At 50.5% G+C, this 18,146-nt stretch overlaps 2 protein-coding genes across 4 annotated transcripts; both read right to left on the bottom strand.

Annotated features, from left to right (window-relative positions):
• Window positions 1-1,367: 1,367 nt before the first annotated feature.
• Window positions 1,368-11,369, bottom strand: LOC123632271 (serine protease 41-like). The gene is given in 8 exon segments (XM_045542336.1): window positions 1,368-1,708; window positions 2,064-2,080; window positions 2,083-2,220; window positions 10,192-10,345; window positions 10,348-10,480; window positions 10,669-10,834; window positions 11,162-11,188; window positions 11,303-11,369. Coding segments are annotated over 8 exon segments (921 nt in total). The 3' UTR covers window positions 1,368-1,489.
• Window positions 11,370-14,940: 3,571 nt separating this feature from the next.
• Window positions 14,941-17,900, bottom strand: PRSS21 (serine protease 21). Of its 3 annotated transcripts, none has more exons than XM_045542089.1 (6): window positions 17,834-17,900; window positions 17,585-17,611; window positions 17,079-17,244; window positions 16,039-16,352; window positions 15,437-15,591; window positions 14,941-15,185 (listed from the first exon to the last, which is right to left on the bottom strand). In XM_045542089.1, the coding sequence occupies exons 1-6, from the start codon at window positions 17,898-17,900 to the stop codon at window positions 14,946-14,948; spliced, it is 969 nt and encodes a 322-aa protein (XP_045398045.1). In that variant the 3' UTR covers window positions 14,941-14,945. The 3 variants fall into 3 exon arrangements, with proteins under 3 accessions (XP_045398045.1, XP_045398047.1, XP_045398046.1); XM_045542091.1 differs by having other exon boundaries at window positions 15,479-15,591; XM_045542090.1 differs by having other exon boundaries at window positions 16,039-16,322.
• Window positions 17,901-18,146: the final 246 nt, after the last annotated feature.

Raw genomic sequence — 18,146 nt, 5'->3', positions numbered from 1 at the left:
GCACGTCCACTCACACGTGGGTTCTTTTCAGTAAGTCACAGCCCGCGTGCTGGCCCCTCGTGTCTCCCCTTCCGCTTCGCCCATTCCTGTGGCTTCTGCTGCCCAAGAGACTGCAAGAGCACCCCCTCCTCTTCCTCCTCCTCCTCAGCCTACTCAGCCTGAAGATGGCGAGGACGGAGGCCTTGATGGTGATCCGCTTCCACTAAATAAATAGTACATATTTTTCTCTTCCTTAATGATTTTACTAATAGCATTTTCTCTTTTAAATTATAGCTTATTTTATTGTAAGAATACAGTATAAATGCATATAACATACAAAATATGTGTTAATTGACTGTTTTATTGGTAAGGCTTCCAGTCAATAGCAGGCTATTAGTGGTTAAGTTCTGGTGGAGTAAAAAGCATCCGAGTGCGCGTGCACGTGTGTACACACATCTGCGTCTTCCCGCGAGGCGTGCTGCAGCGGGTTGCACCTGTCTGTGCTCACCTGGCGTTTCTCTGGAGGAACTCGTGCGTGAAGAAAGAAAAAATTACTGTTATGTTAAATGGTTCTCTAATATTCCAACTGCTTGGAAACAAATTCACCTTTTCAAAACAAACATCCTAGCAGAACTGTCATCTCAACATGTAAAGTGGGAGGTGGGTCCTCAGTTTAGGGATGTGGGTCAGCGGGTGCTGATGGGGGGCAGACACGGTTGCTGCCCCCCATCCCCCACAGCCACTTAAGGTGCTGCTGCTGCAGCTCCCCCGGTGCTGACAGCCTCACCCGGGCTCAGCTGAAACTCTGGAACATCCCATTCCCCCAGGACCACCCCCAATGGGTGTGGGGGAGTCAAGAGACAAATGCCCTCCCCTAGTGTCCTTGTCCTCAGAGGGCCAATGCTGAGGCCTCAGTAGGACTGTGCCTCTCTGGTCTTCTCTGGCAACCTTCTAGTTTGAACAAATTCATCAGAATTTCTTCCTTCCCTGCCTCAGTTTCCCTATCTCCTCACCTTTGCTTCCTAAGATCATCTTCCAAATAAACTACCTGCACCCAAGTCTTGGTCCCAGTCGACCTTGGGGGAACATGGTAAGACCAGGAGTGTCTGGCACTTGTGAGAGGGGGAACCCTGCAATGGGGGGGGCATTGGGAGCATTTCCTCCAAGGCACCCCCAGCCCGGACTTCCCAGACCCTGCCACCCTGGAGCTACTACTGTTTCCATCAATTATCATCCTGATTGAACTAACAGAAGAGGGTTCTGCTGTTTGCAACAAAACCTAGAAAAAGATTTAAGAGTTAGGATGGGGTCTTGGCCACTTGGATCCACAGAAAGCTCTGCAAGCATCAATTTGAACATAATCTTTATTAACAATCAGGAGAGGGGACTGGAGCCAGGTCCAGCAGGCAGCCCTGACCCTGCTGTGCCCACGGCCCAAGAGGAGTGTGCCAAGGCTGTGGTGCCCACTGCACCTTCATGGGCTCTGGTGGACTCAGACCAGCTGCAGGAGTCAGGGGGACCACAGCAGAGTGAGGAGCAGCAGTAACCCGGAGGGGTCTGGCCTGGGTGTACTGCAGGACATCATCATCTGGGTCCAGGTGAAGTACTGGCTGACGTTGGTGTAGACACCAGGCCGGTTGGGCCGACCACAGCCCCTTCCCCAGCTCACGACTCCAACCAGATACCACAGTCCATCCTTGTCGCAGACCAAGGGCCCACCTGAGTCACCCTGGGGAGCAGCATGGGTGAGCCCAGCCTGGAGCAGGCTCAGGGAGCAGATGAGGGGCTGGGAGAGCAGGAGGGGCCATGGGGCTGGGTGCAAATCCTACTCCTCCCCTGGCAGCAACTGAGCTTCAGTTTCTGCATCTGCAAAGTGGGGAAATAGCCTCCCAGGGTTGGTGGGATGATCAGAGGAGGTACAATTTATTCAAAATGAAAATCATGTTTTATAACCTTGGTAAATAAGGACTAAAATAGTTCCTCAAAAATAACCCCCCAGGGTGGGTTTGTGTGGGCACATGTGGGTTGCTCTCAGGCTCGGGGTTGGGAAGGGTGGGATTCCCTGGTGGGGTACAGGCACTCACTTTGCAGGCATCTATGCGCCATTCTCGACACCAGCACAAAACATGGAATTCTGGATTATACTGTGGTCTGCGGGGTGTTCCAACAGGTCGTTACATCTGGTGTTGTTTAGGATGGTGACCTGCCCTTCCCGGAGGTTGTAGGGAGGTGGAAGAGATGCTGGGGAAAGGACAGAGAAAGGCAGCAACCTTAGCCTCTCCTCGGCCATCTAGGGCAGGGGGAGGAGGGAGGGCACATGTTTCGTGGTGATGGTGTCTCTGCCACACCCACAGTGCCCAGAACATTGCTTATCCAGCACATCATGCATAATTAAGAATATCACAGAAGTTCCTTAGAGTTATGGATGCTGGGGAAAAAAATATCGTAAAAGGACCTGACCCAATGGATGGACAGGCTGTTAAAGCTCCCTCTGGGACTCAGTTTCCCTATTTGTAGAATGGACATGATAGCACTGGCCTGAGCCAGTGGAGAGAGTCCTTAGCCAACGCATGGCAGGGAAGGGGCTAAGGTAGATGAGAATGTTTATAATTACTATACTACAGTTGCATGATCTAGGTCAAAACTTGCCAAATTGGATGAAAGACGTGACTCTACAGATTCAAAAAGCTGAGAAAATTCTACGTAGGATAAACACAAAGAAATCCACACTAAAATACAGTATAATCAAACCATGAAAGACAAAGAGAGTTGTAAACAGCAAGACAGAAATGACTCATTAAGGACCAGGGCTCTTCAACAAGATTAACAGCCGATTTCTTTTCAGAATTCCATGGAAACCGGAAGGCAGTGGGATAGTGTATTTAAAGTTCTGAAAGTAGAAAACAGTCAACCAAAAATTTTATATTAGGGGAAACTATCCTTCAAAAAATGAAGGAAAAATCAAGACAGTTTCAGTGAAACAAAAGCTGAGAGTGTTCATCAGTAGCAGACCTATCCTAAAAGAAATGGAGACAGGAGTCCTTTGGGCTGAAATCAAAGGAGGCCAGACAGTGTCTCAGCCATAGGAAGAAAAAAAGAGCCCTGATAAAGGCCATTACATAGGTACCTAAAAACCTGTATTATTGCATTCTTGGTTTATAACTTCTCTGTTTTCTATACAATTTAAAAGACAAATGCATAAAACAATAATTATGAATGTATATCAATATTTACAAAATGAGTAAAGAAGTAAATTGTAGCAATAACAACACAATGTGGAGAAAGGGAGCTATATGGAAACAGAGATTTTGTATATTATTGAAGCTAAGTTGGTAAAAATTCAAAATAGATTGTCATATGTTTAAAATGTTAATTATAATTCCTAGAGCAACCACTAAGAAACTAACTAAAATATACACAGAAAGGAATTGACAAGGAAATAAATATGGTAGACTAACAAAAAAAATCACTTAAACATCAAATAAGAAACAAAAAGATTTTAAAAATAGGTACACATATTCAAATAACAACATGGTAGAAGTAATTCTTTCTGAATCAGTAATTACTTTTACTATAAATAGATAAAATGCACCAAGCAAAAAGCAATGATTGGCAAAATGGCTTAAAAACACAAGATCCAGCTACACACTGTCTAGAAGAGATTCACTTTAGATCCAAAGACACTCACAGGTTGAAAATGAAATGCTGGAAAAAAAGATTTCATGGAAATATTAATAGTTACCAAAAAGAGCTTAGGTTGCTCTATTAATAAAAGACAGAATAAACTTTAAATGAAAACTTGTCCTGTATAAAGAATATTATATATTAATAAAAGTGAAATCATAAAGAAAATATAATAATTATAAACATGTACACACCTAACAACTGAGACCCAAAATATATGAAGCAAAATTGACAGAATTGGTGGGAAAAAGAGACAGTTCTACAATAACAGCTGGAGACTTTAAAGCCCCACTTTTAACAGTGGGTAGAACAAGCAGAGAGATCAACAAGAAAACAGAGGACTAGAACAACACTCTGAATCAGTTACTCCTCACATACACACAGGACAGTCCGCCCAAATAACAGCAGGATATACATTCTTCTCAAGGGCACGTGGAACATTCTCCCAGATAGACCACATGGCAGGTCACAAAATAAGTCACAGTAAATTCGAAAAGATTGAATTCATACAAAACATCTTCACTGACCAAAATGGAATAAGACTAGAAATCAGTAACATAATAAACACTAAAAAATCCACATATATGTGGAAATTAAACAACACACTCTTAATCAACCAATGGGTCAAAGAAGACATCACAAGGAAAGTTACAAAGTACTTTGAGATGAATAGAAAGGAAAACAACAGATGAAAACTTATGGGGTGCAGGAAAAGTAGCTCTCAGAAGGAAATTTCAGCTATAAATGCCTATATTAATAAAGAAGGAAAATCCAAAATCAATAACCTAATGTTACATCTTAAGACTAGAAAAAGGGCCGGGCGCGGTGGCTCACACCTGAAATCCTAGCACTTGGGAGGCCGAGGCGGGTGGATTGTTTGAGTTCAGGGGTTCGAGACCAGCCTGAGCAAGAGAGAGACCCCATCTCTACTAAAAATAGAAAGAAATTATCTGGACAACTAAAAATATATATAGAAAAAATTATCCGGGCCTGGTGGTGCATGCCTGTAGTCCCAGCTACTCGGGAGGCTGAGGCAGGAGGATTGCCTGAGCCCAGGAGTTTGAGGTTGCTGTGAGCTAGGCTCATGCCATGGCACTCTAGCCAGGGTAAAAGAGCAAGACTCTTGTCTCAAAAAAAAAAAAAAAAAGACTAGAAAAAGAAGAGCATAATTTAAAAAAATAGCAGGAAAAAGGAAATAATAAAAAGTAGGATAGAGAAAAACAAACCAAAGAGTAGAAAGCAAAAAAGGAAATTAATGAAACCAAAAGTTGTTTCTTTGAAAGATCAACAAAATTGACAGTGAAAGCGGGGACATCACTACTGTCCTTATAGAAATAAAAGGACTATAAGAGAATATTATGAACAATTTTACACCAACAAATCAGATAACCTAGAGGAAATGGAAAAATTCCTAGTAGAGACACACAAACTACCAAAACTGACTCAGGAAGAAACAAAATCTGAACAGATTTACAAGTAAAGAGATTGAATCAGAAATAAAAAATCTCCCGAAAAAGAAAAATCTCAGGATCAGATAGCTTCACAGGCAAATTCTACACTTGAAGAAGAATTAACACCAATCCTGGCTGCATGCAGTGGCTCGTGCTTGTAATCCCAGAGCTTCGGGAGTCCAAGAAGGGAGGATCGCTTGAGGCCAGGAGTTGCTGGGCAACACAGCAAGACCCTATCTCTCCAAAAACCATAAATAAAACTAGCCAGGCATGGTGGTGTGGGCCTGTAGTCCCAGCTACTTGGGAGGCTAAGGTGGGAGGATCAATTGAGCCCAAGAGTTTAAGGTTGCTGTGAGCTATGACTGCACCACTGCACTCCAGCCTGGTGACAATGCAAGACCTGGCCTCAAAAAAAAAAAAAAAAAAAAAACCCACAAAACAACAACAACAAAAACTCACCAACACTCTTTTTTTTTTTTTTTTTGAGACAGAGTCTCACTCTGTTGCCTGGGCTACAGTGCCATGGCGTCAGCCTAGCTCACAGCAATCTCAAACTCCTGGGCTCAAGCAATCCTCCTGCCTCAGCCTCCCGAGTAGCTGGGAATACAGGCATGCGCCACCATGCCTGGCTAATTTTTTCTGTATATTTTTAGCTGTCCAGATCATTTCTTTCTATTTTTAGTAGAGACGGGGTCTTGCTCTTGCTCAGGCTGGCCTTGAACTCCTGACCTCGAGTGATCCTCCCTCCTTGGCCTCCCAGAGTGCTAGGATTACAGGCGTGAGCCACTGTGCCAGGCCCACCAACACTCTTTGAACTCTTCCTAAAGACAGAAGAGAAGGGGACACTTCCTACCTCATTCTATGAAGCCAGTATTACCTTGACCCCAAACCAGACACGGACATCACACACACACAAAAATAAAACTGCAAACCAATCTCTTATGAATATACATGTAAAAATCGTCAACAAAATACTAGTACATTGAGTTCAGCAGCATATTAAAGGGATTGTTGTCCACCCTGATGAGGTAAGATTTATCCCACATGGGCAGGGTGGTTCAAAATTTGAAAATCAGGCCAGGGCACGGTGGCTCACGCCTGTAATCCTAGCACTCTGGGAGGCCAAGGCCGGTGGATCACTCGAGGTCAGGAGTTCAAGACCAGCCTGAGCAAGAGCGAGACCCCGTCTCTACTAAAAATAGAAAGAAATTATCTGGCCAACTAAAAATATATATAGAAAAAATTAGCCGGGCATGGTGGCGCATGCCTGTAGTCCCAGCTACTCGGGAGGCTGAGGCAGGAGGATTGCTTGAGCCCAGGAGTTTGAGGTTGCTGTGAGCTAGGCTGACACCACGGCACTCACTCTAGCCGGGCAACAGAGTGAGACTCTGTCTCAAAAAAAAAAAAAAAAAATTTGAAAATCAATCAATATAGCATACCACATTAATAGAATGAAGGAAACAACGACATGATCATCTCAGTTGATGCAGAAAAAGCATTTGACAAAATACAGCACCCTTTCATGAGAAAAAATGCACTCTGCAAACTAGGGATAGAAGCAAACTACCTCCTCAGAATAAAGGCCACATAGGAAAAGCCCACAGCTAAAACTATACTCAACAGTGAAAACCTCAAAGCTTTTCTTCTAAGATCAGGAACAAGGCGAGGATGCCCGCTCGCACCACTTCTATTCCACAGAGTACTGGGAGTCTCAGCCAGAGCACTTAGGTAAGAAAAAGAAATAAAAGGCCTCCAAATCAGAAAGGAAGAAGTAAAATTATCTCTGTATACAAATGACATGATCTTATGTGTAGAAATCCCTAAACATTGCACAAAAAAACTGTCAGAACTAATAAACAAGTTCAGCTGTTGCAGGATACAAAATTAACTTGCAAACATCAGTTGTTTTTCTGTGCACTAACAGTGAACAATCCAAAAAGGAAATTAAGAAAACATTCCATTTACAATAGCATCAAAAAGAATAAAACACGAATAGATTGAATGGAAGAGGTACAAAATGTACACAAAAAACTACAGTACGTTGCTGGAAGAAATAAAAGAAGATCTAAATAAATGGAAACACATGTGTGTTCATGATTGGGGACTTAAGAAGATGGCAATACTCCCCAAAGCAATCTACATATTCAATGCAATCTCTATTCAAATCTCGATGGCCTTTTCTGCAGAAATTGACAAGCTGATTATAAAATTCATGCAGATATCAAGGGACCCTAAGTAACCAAAACATTATTGAAAAAGTAGAACACAGTTGGAGAACTAACACTTCCCACTTTCAAAACATACTACAAAGCTACAGAAATCAAATAGTGTGGTCCTGGCATGAGAACAGACACACAGAAAAATACAATAGAATTGTGAGTCTAGAAATAAACCCACGCATCTATGGAGAATTGATTTTTGACAAGTGTACTATATAATTCAATGGAGGGAGAGGAGTCTTTGCAACAAATGGTGCTTGGACAGCTGGATATCCACATGCAAAAGAATGAAATGGGAACCTTCACATCATCTACAAAAATCAACTCAAAATGGATCCAAGACATAAATGTAAGAGCTAAAACTATAAAACTCTTCAAGAAAACATGGGATGACTTCATGACTTGGGATTTGGTGATGGTTTCTTAGCTATGACACCAACAGCACAAACAGTAAAAGAAAAAGTAAATAATTTGGCTGTCATCAAAATTAAAAATATTTGTATAACAAAGGACACTATTAAGAAAAGGAAAAGAAAATCTACGGAACTGGAGAAAATATTTGCAAATCATATATTTGATATGGGTCTAGTATCCAGAATATATAAGAACTCTTATAATTCAACCGCAAAAAAAACCTTATTTTAAAATGGGCAAAGGATTTAAATAGGTATTTCTCCAAGGAACATATACAAATGGCCAAGAAGCACATGAAAAATGCTCAACATCCTCTGTCATTGGGGAAATGCAAATGAAAACACACAACGAGATATCACTCACACCCTCTAGAATGGCTGTGATTTAAAAATCCCCAAATACCAAGCACTGATGAGAACAGGGAGAAGTTATAACCTTCATTGCTGATGGGAATGTAAAATGGTGCAACTGATATGGAACACTGTTTAGCAGTTCCTCCAAAAATTGAACATAGAATTACCATATAATGCAACAATTGTACTCCTGAAATGCACTCAAAATAACTGAAAAGAGGTGTTGCAACATACACTTGTATATACATCTTAATAGCAGCTCTATTCACAATAGTGAAAAGGCAGAGGCAACCCAGTTGTCCATTAATGGAAGAACGGACAAACTATGGTTTATCTATGTGGTGGAATATTACTCAGCCATAAAAAGAAATGAAGTTCTTCCATATACTGCAACATGGATGAACTTTAAAGACACTCTGCTAATGAAAGCAGCCAGACACAAAAAGCCACGTATTGTATGATTACAGGTAAATCAGAGACAGGTGGCCAGTGCTTCTCAAGGGCGGGAGGGAGGGGCCAGTTAGGAATGACTGGTAAGCGGGTGTAGGGCTCTCCTTTGGCGGGGGGGATGGATATTTTTTGCAACTCAACAGAGTCGATGATTATGCAATATTGGGAATGCACTAAATGACACTAAATTGTACAATTTAAACGGTTAAATTAAGAGCCCGCCAGAAAGAGTGAAATGCAGTATTGATAACACACCACAAAGTGGGTAAACCTTGAAAACACTACGTTATGTGGAAAAAGGCCACATGTTGTATGATTCTGTTACCATGGAGTGTCAGATTAGGCAAATCCACACAGACAGAAAGCACATTAGTGGTGTCCTGGGTCGTGGCCCTGGGGGAATGTGGGGACTGGGAGTAAGGACCGAGGAGTACGCGACTCCATTCTGAGATCTGCAGTCAGACAGGTGGCTGTCCGACTTTGTAAACACAGTCCTGTGAGGCACAGCTACAGTTCAGCCAGCAACAGTGGTCCCATAGGATTACAGTGGAGCTGAAAATTCCTATGGCCTAGTGACATCTCATCCTGATCCTGAGTAGGCCTACGCCAAAGTGTGGGTTTGTGTCTTAGTTTTTAAGAAAAAGGTTTTAAAAGGGGAAACACATTTTTAAACAGAAAGCAGCTTATAGAAAAAGGATATAAAGAAAGAAAATATTTTAGTATGGCCATACAGTGTGTTTGTGTTTTCCGCTAAGTGTTGTTACAAAAGAGTCAAAAACTTGTGAAAAATTAAAACATTTGTAAGGTAAAAAAGTTACAGAAAGCTAAGGTTAATTTGTGATTGAAGAAAGAAAAATATTATTTTATAAACTTAGTGTAGTGTAAGCGCACAGTGTGTGTAGCATCCAGCAACGCCCAGGCCCTCACACTCACTTCCCGCTCCCTGGCCGGGGCGCCTTCCAGTCCTGACAGATCCATGCATGATAAGGTACCCTGCACATGTGTACCATCTTTAATCTACCATACTGTACGTGTACTGTTCGTTTTCTCTGGTTAGATACAGAAACACTGACCGTGCTGTTGTCCCTGCCCACATTATCCACAATGTTCATAGGAGGCGCAGGCTTGAAGCCCAGGAGCAACAGGCGACCCCATACCCCAGCGCGTGATCCTACCATGACCAAGTCCCCTAATGACGCATTTTTCAGAAAGTATCCCCAACCATAAGCGATGTATGACTGTATACTAAATATCACTGAATTGTATACTTCAAAACTGCACACTTAAGACTTTGATGGCTGTAAATTAAGTCTCAATTTAAAAAAATCCCTGCCTGAGGCTTTTGTTACCACGCTGACCCCAACCCCTACCCCAGCCCCTGCAGCCTGGCCTCCCTCTCAAACTCTCCTTCTGGCCCCCACAGTCTCGGGCAGCAAGAACTGAGTGTTTGGTTCCTGCCCTGGCAGGTGGGAGCCAGCGCAGAAAGGCAGGTGAGGAGAAGAGGGGAGCAGGCCGGCAGGGGGTCCCGCCGTGCCCAGGCCACTGGGGGGCTGCTGTGCCTGTGTGGCAAATGGAGATGGTGGGTAATGCCGGGGCCACCCCAACCCTCCATTCCCCCACCCCGTCTGTCCCCAGCCTCACTCTCATTTTCCCTGAGTGACCCCCAGCCGGTCACCCAGCAGTCTGGCCGGTGCTGGAACATGAAGGTGGACGATAGGACACAAATGGGCTGGATGTACTTAGTGTACGTGACAGAGGTGGCCAGCTCAAGCAGGGCTATGTCGTTGAATAAAAAAAAACTTCCTTGTAGCGGGAGTTCACAATGATGTCCCGCACCCTGTGTTGATTCGCGTGGGCCCGCACACTCCACACAGATGGCTTGGAAGTCAGCTCCCCGAGCTGCGCCGACCACTTGGAAGGATCATAGTTCCTGGCAAAAGAGAACAGTCAGGGGCCCGGAAAGGAGAGTTGGCCACCAGAGCACACCTGGGGTGCCCAGACCATGACCTGATGCTGTGGGGCAGGTACTACTGACTCATCCTGGATGCCCTTAGGAAGTCAGCAGCCCCACCGTCGTCCCCGCTCAGACCCCCTGCCGGCACGGTCCCCCAGACTCACGTTCGGAAGCAGTGCGCAGCCGAGAGCACCCAGCGGCGGCTGAGCAGGCTCCCTCCGCACCAGTGGCTCTTCTCGAAGCGCAGGCTGACCTGCCACGGCCAGCGCCCGCGCACTGTCTCCACTCTGCCCACCACCAGTGGGTGAATGTCGCGGTGGCCGCAGGGCCCTGGGACGCACAGACGGACCCGGCTCAGCTGCCAAGCAGGCCCGCCCCTCCCGGCCTCGCCCCGCGGCGCGTGCAGGGGGTCCCCGGGAATCCGCGCGTCCTCCCAGGGCCCCGGCTTATGCGTCCCGGGGTCGTGTCCCGGTGGAAGAAGGTGACCGGGGACACTCCCACGTGGTCTGCAGGGCCCGCCCCTCCCCCCAGGGCCCTTCAGTTACTTGACAGCAGCCTCGTGTCCGTGGGACCTGGGGCGGGAGAGGAATAGATGAGGCGCCCTCTGCGCCCCGGCCCACGTGCACCGCGCAGGGAGGCGTGATCCGGGCGCCTTACCTGACAACAGGTCCGCCTCCCGCGACTCTGGGAGGAGGCAGGAAGGTGAGCCACCCGCGCCGCCCGTGTTGCCCCACCGCGACCCCGCGCCCCCCGTGCCGCCCCCGCGCCCCTAGCCCGGCAGCGGGGCCCGGAGCTCACCCGGCTCCCCGAGGGCCCCCCGCGCCAGCAGCAGCGCCAGCAGCAGCGCCCCGGCCCGCGCGCCCATGGCCTCGGCTCTGCAGCGTGGCGCCCCCTCTGCTTCCTCCTGCTCCAGGCCGGCGGGGCGCCCCCTGGGGAGCGGGAGCCAGGGCGGCCCAGGCCCAGCACCTGCCCCAGCTGGGCCTCCTGGGCCCCGGGCTGTCTGGGGACCCTCAGGCCTCACAGCGCCCTGGCTTTCCGCTCCTGTGGGCCGGGTCCCCAATCGCACTCCCTGGCGTGGCCCAGGGACCGGTGGCCCTGAACAAGCCTTTTCTTTTCTGGACCCCAGAGGTCCCAGCCCTGTGGCCCTCTCCCCTCTACCCACTACTTCCTCCAGGACCCAGGACCTGGCCCACAGCAGGAGCCCCCGTTCAAGCTCATTACCAAGTCTTCATTCAGGGCCAACTGAAGGCCTAACAGCAGGTCACCTGTTGCTAAACGATGGTCCTGGGGTCGTGTCCAGGTGGAGGAAGGACCCACAGAATGCCAGGCGGCCGTGTTCACCATCTGGAGGGCTCTTAGCCTACTCCTCTGCCCGCTGCCCTGTGAAAGGCCCCACGAGACTGCATGGAGCCTGCAGGCACCTCTCCTTTCTTGTGGGTGAAGTTGTGGGGCTGCCAATGTACTCAAGCTGCCCTCCAATCCCAGCTGTGAACGGACAGCTGAGTCGGGTCCATGAGACCACCCTCAGGGTCAGTGATTCACAGTTCTCAGCGAAACCAGCGGACTCCTGGTCCTGGTTTCCCAGTGAAAGGTGCACAGGTGAGAGCCCAGGGCGGAAGTTCCAGGTGCTCCCAGTGCAGCACACAGCAGGTAGCAGACAGCAAATGAGGGAAGATAAGATTATTATCTGATCTGGATTCTGGAAGGACAGGTTTTCTCTGTGGATTCTCGCTTTGAACTGTGATCTCTTTTGTAAATTCTTATTTTGGTTTAAGGACATAAAAGATTGTAAGTAAGGGGTCTTATCCCAATTTTCCTTTCTTTTACAGAACTGGTCTAGTTGCAGAATACTATTATAGTTTAGAGAACCATTCTTTGATCATTTTTCCTTTGATCCCTATGAATATTGAGGCCAAGTAGTATTACAAAAGAAAATCATTGTTTTTCTTTATCATTGATTCATAACTCAACAGTCAGTTATGCTGTTAAATTTCCTCATTTTGTATAGAAATTTGTCTGCAATGGCTGAAGCAAGACCCTGCGGTGAGGAGGTGCTTGGGGTCTATGGAGTGGTATTAGGGGATCCCTTCCCAGAGAATCACCCGTGGGCAGGCTACCACCTCTCATGTGTGTCAGAGGGTCCTGAACACAGGAGAGTGTTGGGTTGTTCAATGTGCTGGGGTGACCTGGCCCCTTATGTGCACCTCGGGGACCAGCTGTTGAAGTCCCCTCTAACCCAGGAATGGGGCATGTTCTTCCGGTGGGATTTCCTGTAAGACAGCTTCATGTCATGGGTCATACAACTACAATACCCCTGGTCCTAATCATCTAGGAACACCCTAAAAGGGGAGAGGGAGCGCTGTCTTTGACTGCTGTCTTTGACCTTCGGAGTCCAAGGACCTTCATTTAATAAACCTCTAATGAGGCTGTTGCTGTGACCATCAAAATTTTTAACTTGTTTGCCCAAATAGTTACACAAACCAAAAACACAGACACAGAGACAAGTGAAAACGTAAACCAAAACGAACTCAGTACCTCTGCCCTTAACCTGCGGGACTCTAACTGGGACCTGACTGAGATGTCCCTGGTGTGGGACTGTCACCCACAAACCTAGACCAAAGACAATTTAAGGTATAAGCCCATATTAATGAAGTATTCACCCCAAAAGATGTCTGATCCAGAAGCAATTTCTTTTTTTTTCTTTTTTTTTTTTACCGGAGCCACACCCAAGAAGCCTTGAGCAAGTGGACTCCTAGAAGCAATTTCTTTCCTCAAAAGAGCAAGTCGGTCTTGCAGAAACTAAAGTGAGATGGCAGAAAACAGGGACCTCCCATCAAAGCCTCTAGGTAAACGGGTCTAAGTGACACCACTCAGGGTTGGTGAGGGGCCCCCACCGAGAAGCAACAGTGCCTTGGGCTGGCAGCGGCCCCATCCTGGGCACCAAAATTTGTTCTCCAGCTAATGGGCTCCCTGCCTGAAGTGCACAGGAGCCAACATCTTGGCACCAGCTTTGAGAAAAGAGGCTTCATTGCAAAGCCTGCCAGAAGGGAGACAGGAGGCTCAGCTATCTTCCTGACTGGGGGGCTGGGGCAAGTGTCAGGGCTCAGCGGGGAAGGGAAAGGTGTGAGGAATGTTGGCTTGGTGGGCAGTGACTGCAGGGCTTCACATTTGGCCATTGACGGCAAGGTATGTTGAGGCAGCTTTTAGGCCTGAATTTTTTTGGCCAACAGACCCCTCACTTCTGAAAGAGTTCCAGCAGTCAGGTTCCAGTCATGTCCCAGTCTTCTGGGTCCCAAGGGGAGGAATCATTAATTCTGGGTATTTTAGAGATCAAAGAGCTTTCTATTGTACGTGCCTGAGCTACATAACTTGCAATTTTGGGCTCTGTTATACTTAAAAGGCAACTCAACATTTTGTTATCAACAGGGTAGGCCCAGTTTGGGCTGTCCCATGGTTACAAATCCTCTACGTGTGACGGGAGCTGCAGTGTCAAGAGAGAAATGCCCACCACTAGTCTCCTTGTCCTCAGTGGGCCAATGCTGAGGCCCCTGGCAGGACTGTATAGCTCAATGGGTGAAAATGGCGACCTCCTTGGTCATACAAACTCATTAGAACATTTCCTTCCCTGCCTTTGTATTATCATTATTATTATTATCATTTTTGAGACAGAGTCTCAGTCTGTTGCCTGGGCTAGAGTACGACAGTGTCAGCCTAGCTCACAGCAACCTCAGACTCCTGGGATCAAGCAATCCTCCTGCCTCAGCCTCCCGAGTAGCTGGGACTACAGGCATGCGCCACCACGCCCAGATAATTTTCTCTATTTTTAGTAGAGACAGGTTCTCACTCTCCCTCAGGCTGGTCTCAAACTCCTGACCTCAAGCAATCCTCCGACTTCGGCCTCCCACAGTGCTAGAATTACAGGCATGGGCCATTGTGCCCGGCCCCTCCCCTGCCTTGGTCTCCCTACTTCTTCACCTGTGCTCCCTGGGACCCCCTGCCAGATAAACTCCCTGTACCAGGTCCTGGTCTCGGCCAGCCTTGCAGGGACCGTGGTGAGATGGGGAGTGGCTGGCGTGTGTGTGCCGGGGAAGCCCGGGATGGGGACGTTGGCAGTGTTTCCTCCTTGGCACCCCCACCCCCAGCCTTCCCAGCCCCGGACACGCTGCAGCTGCTACTGCTCTTCCAGCCAGGATCTTCCCGGAGAGAGCTCTGCCGCTTGTAACGAAACCTGGGCCAATGCACATGGCCGGGCAAAGACTTAGGGGTTAGGGCAGCTCAGGGCCTGAACTGGACATGGGTGACAGGGAGGAAGTTGTCAGGGGGCCCCCAGGCTGGAGGAATGCTCTGCCAGGCATCTCTCAAATGTGTTTATTAGCACCCAGGACAGGAGAGACCAGAGTCTGGCTCCACAGGTGACTCGATCCTCACGGGCGCAGGACACTCAAGCCTCAAGCTGCAGGAGTTGGGGAGCCCCGAGCAGCGTGAGGAGCAGCGGCAGGGAGGGGTCTGGCCTGGGCATGCCACTCTGGGTCATCACCCTCAGGATCCATCTGAAGTGCTGGCTGACGTTGGTGTAGACACCAGGCCGGTTGGGCCGACCACAGCCTACTCCCCAGCTCACGATTCCAACCTGATACCACAGCCCCTTCCTGTCGCAGACCAAGGGTCCACCTGAGTCACCCTGGGGAGCAACATGGGTGAGCCCAGCCTGGGGCAGGGGCAGGGAGCAGCAGAGAGGCCGGGAGAGCAGGACGGGCCATGGGACTGGGTGCAAATCCTACTCCTCCCCGGGCAGCCACCAAGCCCCAGGTCCTGCATCTGCAAAGTGGGCCCACACCCTCTGCCTCCCAGGGTTGGTGTACGGATGAAACGAGGTAAGGGACACAGGCTGCTCTAGGCCCCGGGACTGGGGGTGGTGCGAGGGACACTCACTTGGCAGGCATCCTTGCCGCCTTCGGGATAACCAGCGCAAACCATGTCTCCCCAGACGTCCATGCGGAAATCGGTTCGTTGGAACAGATGGTTGCACATGGAGGCGTTTATGATGGCAACTTGCACTTCCTGGAGGGTGTAGGGATATGGCAGAGCTATTGGGGGATGGGGGACAGAGAAAGACAGCAATTTGAGCCTCCTCTCTAAGGAGGGGTGGCACAGGCCGGGGGTGGGCCTGGCATGCTACTCTTGATGAGCCAGAGAGGGGAGCTAATGCCTGGGGGTTCGTGAGCATCATGGGGATGTGGCTGAGTCCTCTGTCACCAGGCTGTCCCCATCCCTCCCCCCTGCTCCCCGCAGCCTGGCCTCCCTCTCAAACTCTCCTTCTGGCCCCCACAGTCTGGGGCAGCGAGAACTGAGTGTTTGGTTCCTGCCCTGGCAGGTGGGAGCCAGCGCAGAAAGGCAGGTGAAGAGAAGAGGGGAGCAGGCCGGCAGGGGGTCCCACCATGCCCAGGCCGTGGGGGTGCTGCTGTGTCTGAGTCTTGAGCACAGATGAATGAGGGTAGGACCCCACCCCCAGACCCGCCTGACCCCAGCCTCACGCTGATGCTCTTTGATATGCCCCCAGCCGGTCACCCAGCAGTCCGTCCGGTTCTCGAACTCTAATGTGGAGGCCAGGAGACAGATGGGCTGGATGTGGTTAGTGTACACGACGGGGGTGGACAGCTTCACCATGGCGATGTCATAGGGTGATAACCCCTGGAACTTGGGCCTTATATAAATATTCTGCACCTGGTAACGATTGTAGTAGGCCTGCAGGTTCCAGAAAGACGGCATGGAAGTCAGCTCGCCAAACTGGACCGACCACGAAAAGGGGTTAGTCGACCTGGTAGGGAGGAGAGAGCAGTCAGGGGCCCTGGATGCGGGATTGGCCACCTGAGAGCAAAATGCAGGAGGTGAGGCTGTGGGGTTGCTACTCCTGCCCCTCCCGGGCGCCATTAGCAAGTCCTTCCCCTGGGCACAACAGCCCCTGTAGACATGGGACAGCCCAGAGAGGCCACAGCCAAAGGCCCAGAACCTGGGGACTGTGAGGGAGGGTGGGGTCTTGTCAGCTCACAGAGCTGTCCTAAGGATACTTGAATCGAGCCGAGTCCTCCAGCGGGACCCCCAGACAGCGGCAAAGAAGAATGAGCAGATGCGCCCGGCAGTGTGGGTGCCCAGCAGGATGCAGCCAGCACCGCTTCCCTGGGAGTGGGCGCCACGGCCAGGCTCGGTGCCCAGCAGGTGCCCCTCGTCCCTGTCCTGCACGCCTGTGGCACACAGCCACCAGAGGTGGAATGAGGGCAGATGGCATAGAGGTTGGTGCCATTTGGGTTAAGGAAAAAAAAAAGAATACCCCCAAATGAACGTAGAAATATTCCGGAAGAACATTCCGGAAGAACCTGAATAGGGTTCCCTCCAGGGTCACCAAAGGAAACCCGAGTGGGTGTAACCAGTGGAAGCTCAGCCTAGGGCTCAGGAGAACACCAGACTGCACCGACGTGCACTGTGCATGCCCAGGTGCTGGCCCAGACTGCAGACCAAGGTCAGGGGCACTGCTCTCCCACCTGCCCCAGCCAGCCCCACCTGACCGCAGACTCACCTGCGGAAGCAGTGAGCAGCTGTGAGCACCCAGCGGCGGCTGAGGAGGCTCACTCCGCAAAGGTGGGAGCCCCAGAAACGCAGGCTCCCCTGCCATGGCCAGCGCCCAAGCTGCGAGTCATCTCCACCCACCACGCGCGACTGGGTGGTCCGCCGACCGCAGGGCCCTGGGACGGACAGACGGACCCCGGCTCAGAAGCGAAGCAGGCCCGCCTCTCCCGGCCTTGTCCCCAGACCCGCGGTGCGTACAGGGTGTCCCCGGGGATCCGCGCGCCCTCCCAGAGTCCCCGTGCGCATCCTGGGTTCCTGTCCAGGTGGATGAAGGTGACTGGGGACCCTCCCATGTGGTCCGCAGGGCCCGCCCCCCCCCCCCAGGGCCCATGAGTTACTTGATAGCAGCACTCGCCTCCTGTCCATGGGACCTGGGGCGGGAGAGGAATAGATGAGGCGCCCTCTGCGCCCCGGCCCACGTGCACCGCGCAGGGAGGCGCGATCCGGGCGCCTTACCTGACAACAGGTCCCCCTCCCGCCACTCTGGGAGGTGGCAGGAAGGTGAGCTACCCGTGTCCCCTGTGCCGCACCCCAACCCCGCAGCCCCCGTGTCGTCCCCTCACCGCGCCCTCCCCCCGCGGCTCCCTTGCTGCCCCCGCCTCCCCTCTCTGCCGCCCGCGCGCCCCCCGTGTTGCCCCACCGCGACCCCCACGCCCCCCGTGCCGCCCGCGCGCCCCCAGCCCGGCAGCGGGGCCCGGAGCTCACCCGGCTTCCCGAGGGCCCCCCGCGCCAGCAGCAGCGCCAGCAGCAGCGCCCCGGCCCGCGCGCCCATGGCCTCGGCTCTGCAGCTTGGCGCCCCCTCTGCTTCCTCCTGCTCCAGGCCGGCGGGGCGCCCCCTGGGGAGCGGGAGCCAGGGCGGCCCAGGCCCAGCACCTGCCCCAGCTGGGCCTCCTGGGCCCCGGGCTGTCTGGGGACCCTCAGGCCTCACAGCGCCCTGGCTTTCCACTCCTGTGGGCCGGGTCCCCAATCGCACTCCCTGGCGTGGCCCAGGGACCGGTCGCCCTGAATGAGCCTCTTC

This window comes from Lemur catta, chromosome 2 (assembly GCF_020740605.2).
Source record: "Lemur catta isolate mLemCat1 chromosome 2, mLemCat1.pri, whole genome shotgun sequence".
NCBI classification, from domain to species: domain Eukaryota; kingdom Metazoa; phylum Chordata; class Mammalia; order Primates; family Lemuridae; genus Lemur; species Lemur catta.
Note: the sequence above shows the minus strand (reverse complement) of the source record. Positions and strands in the feature narration are given on the sequence as shown.

Coding starts and splice junctions, on each gene's coding strand:
- PRSS21 (XM_045542089.1), bottom strand. CDS start 17,900: ATGGGCGCGCGGGCCGGGGCGCTGCTGCTGGCGCTGCTGCTGGCGCGG. Junction 17,612..17,833: donor GGGGGCCCTCGGGAAGCCGG/GTGAGCTCCGGG, acceptor GCCACCTCCCAG/AGTGGCGGGAGGGGGACCTG. Junction 16,353..17,078: donor GCTGCTCACTGCTTCCGCAG/GTGAGTCTGCGG, acceptor TCCCGCATCCAG/GGCCCCTGACTGCTCTCTCC.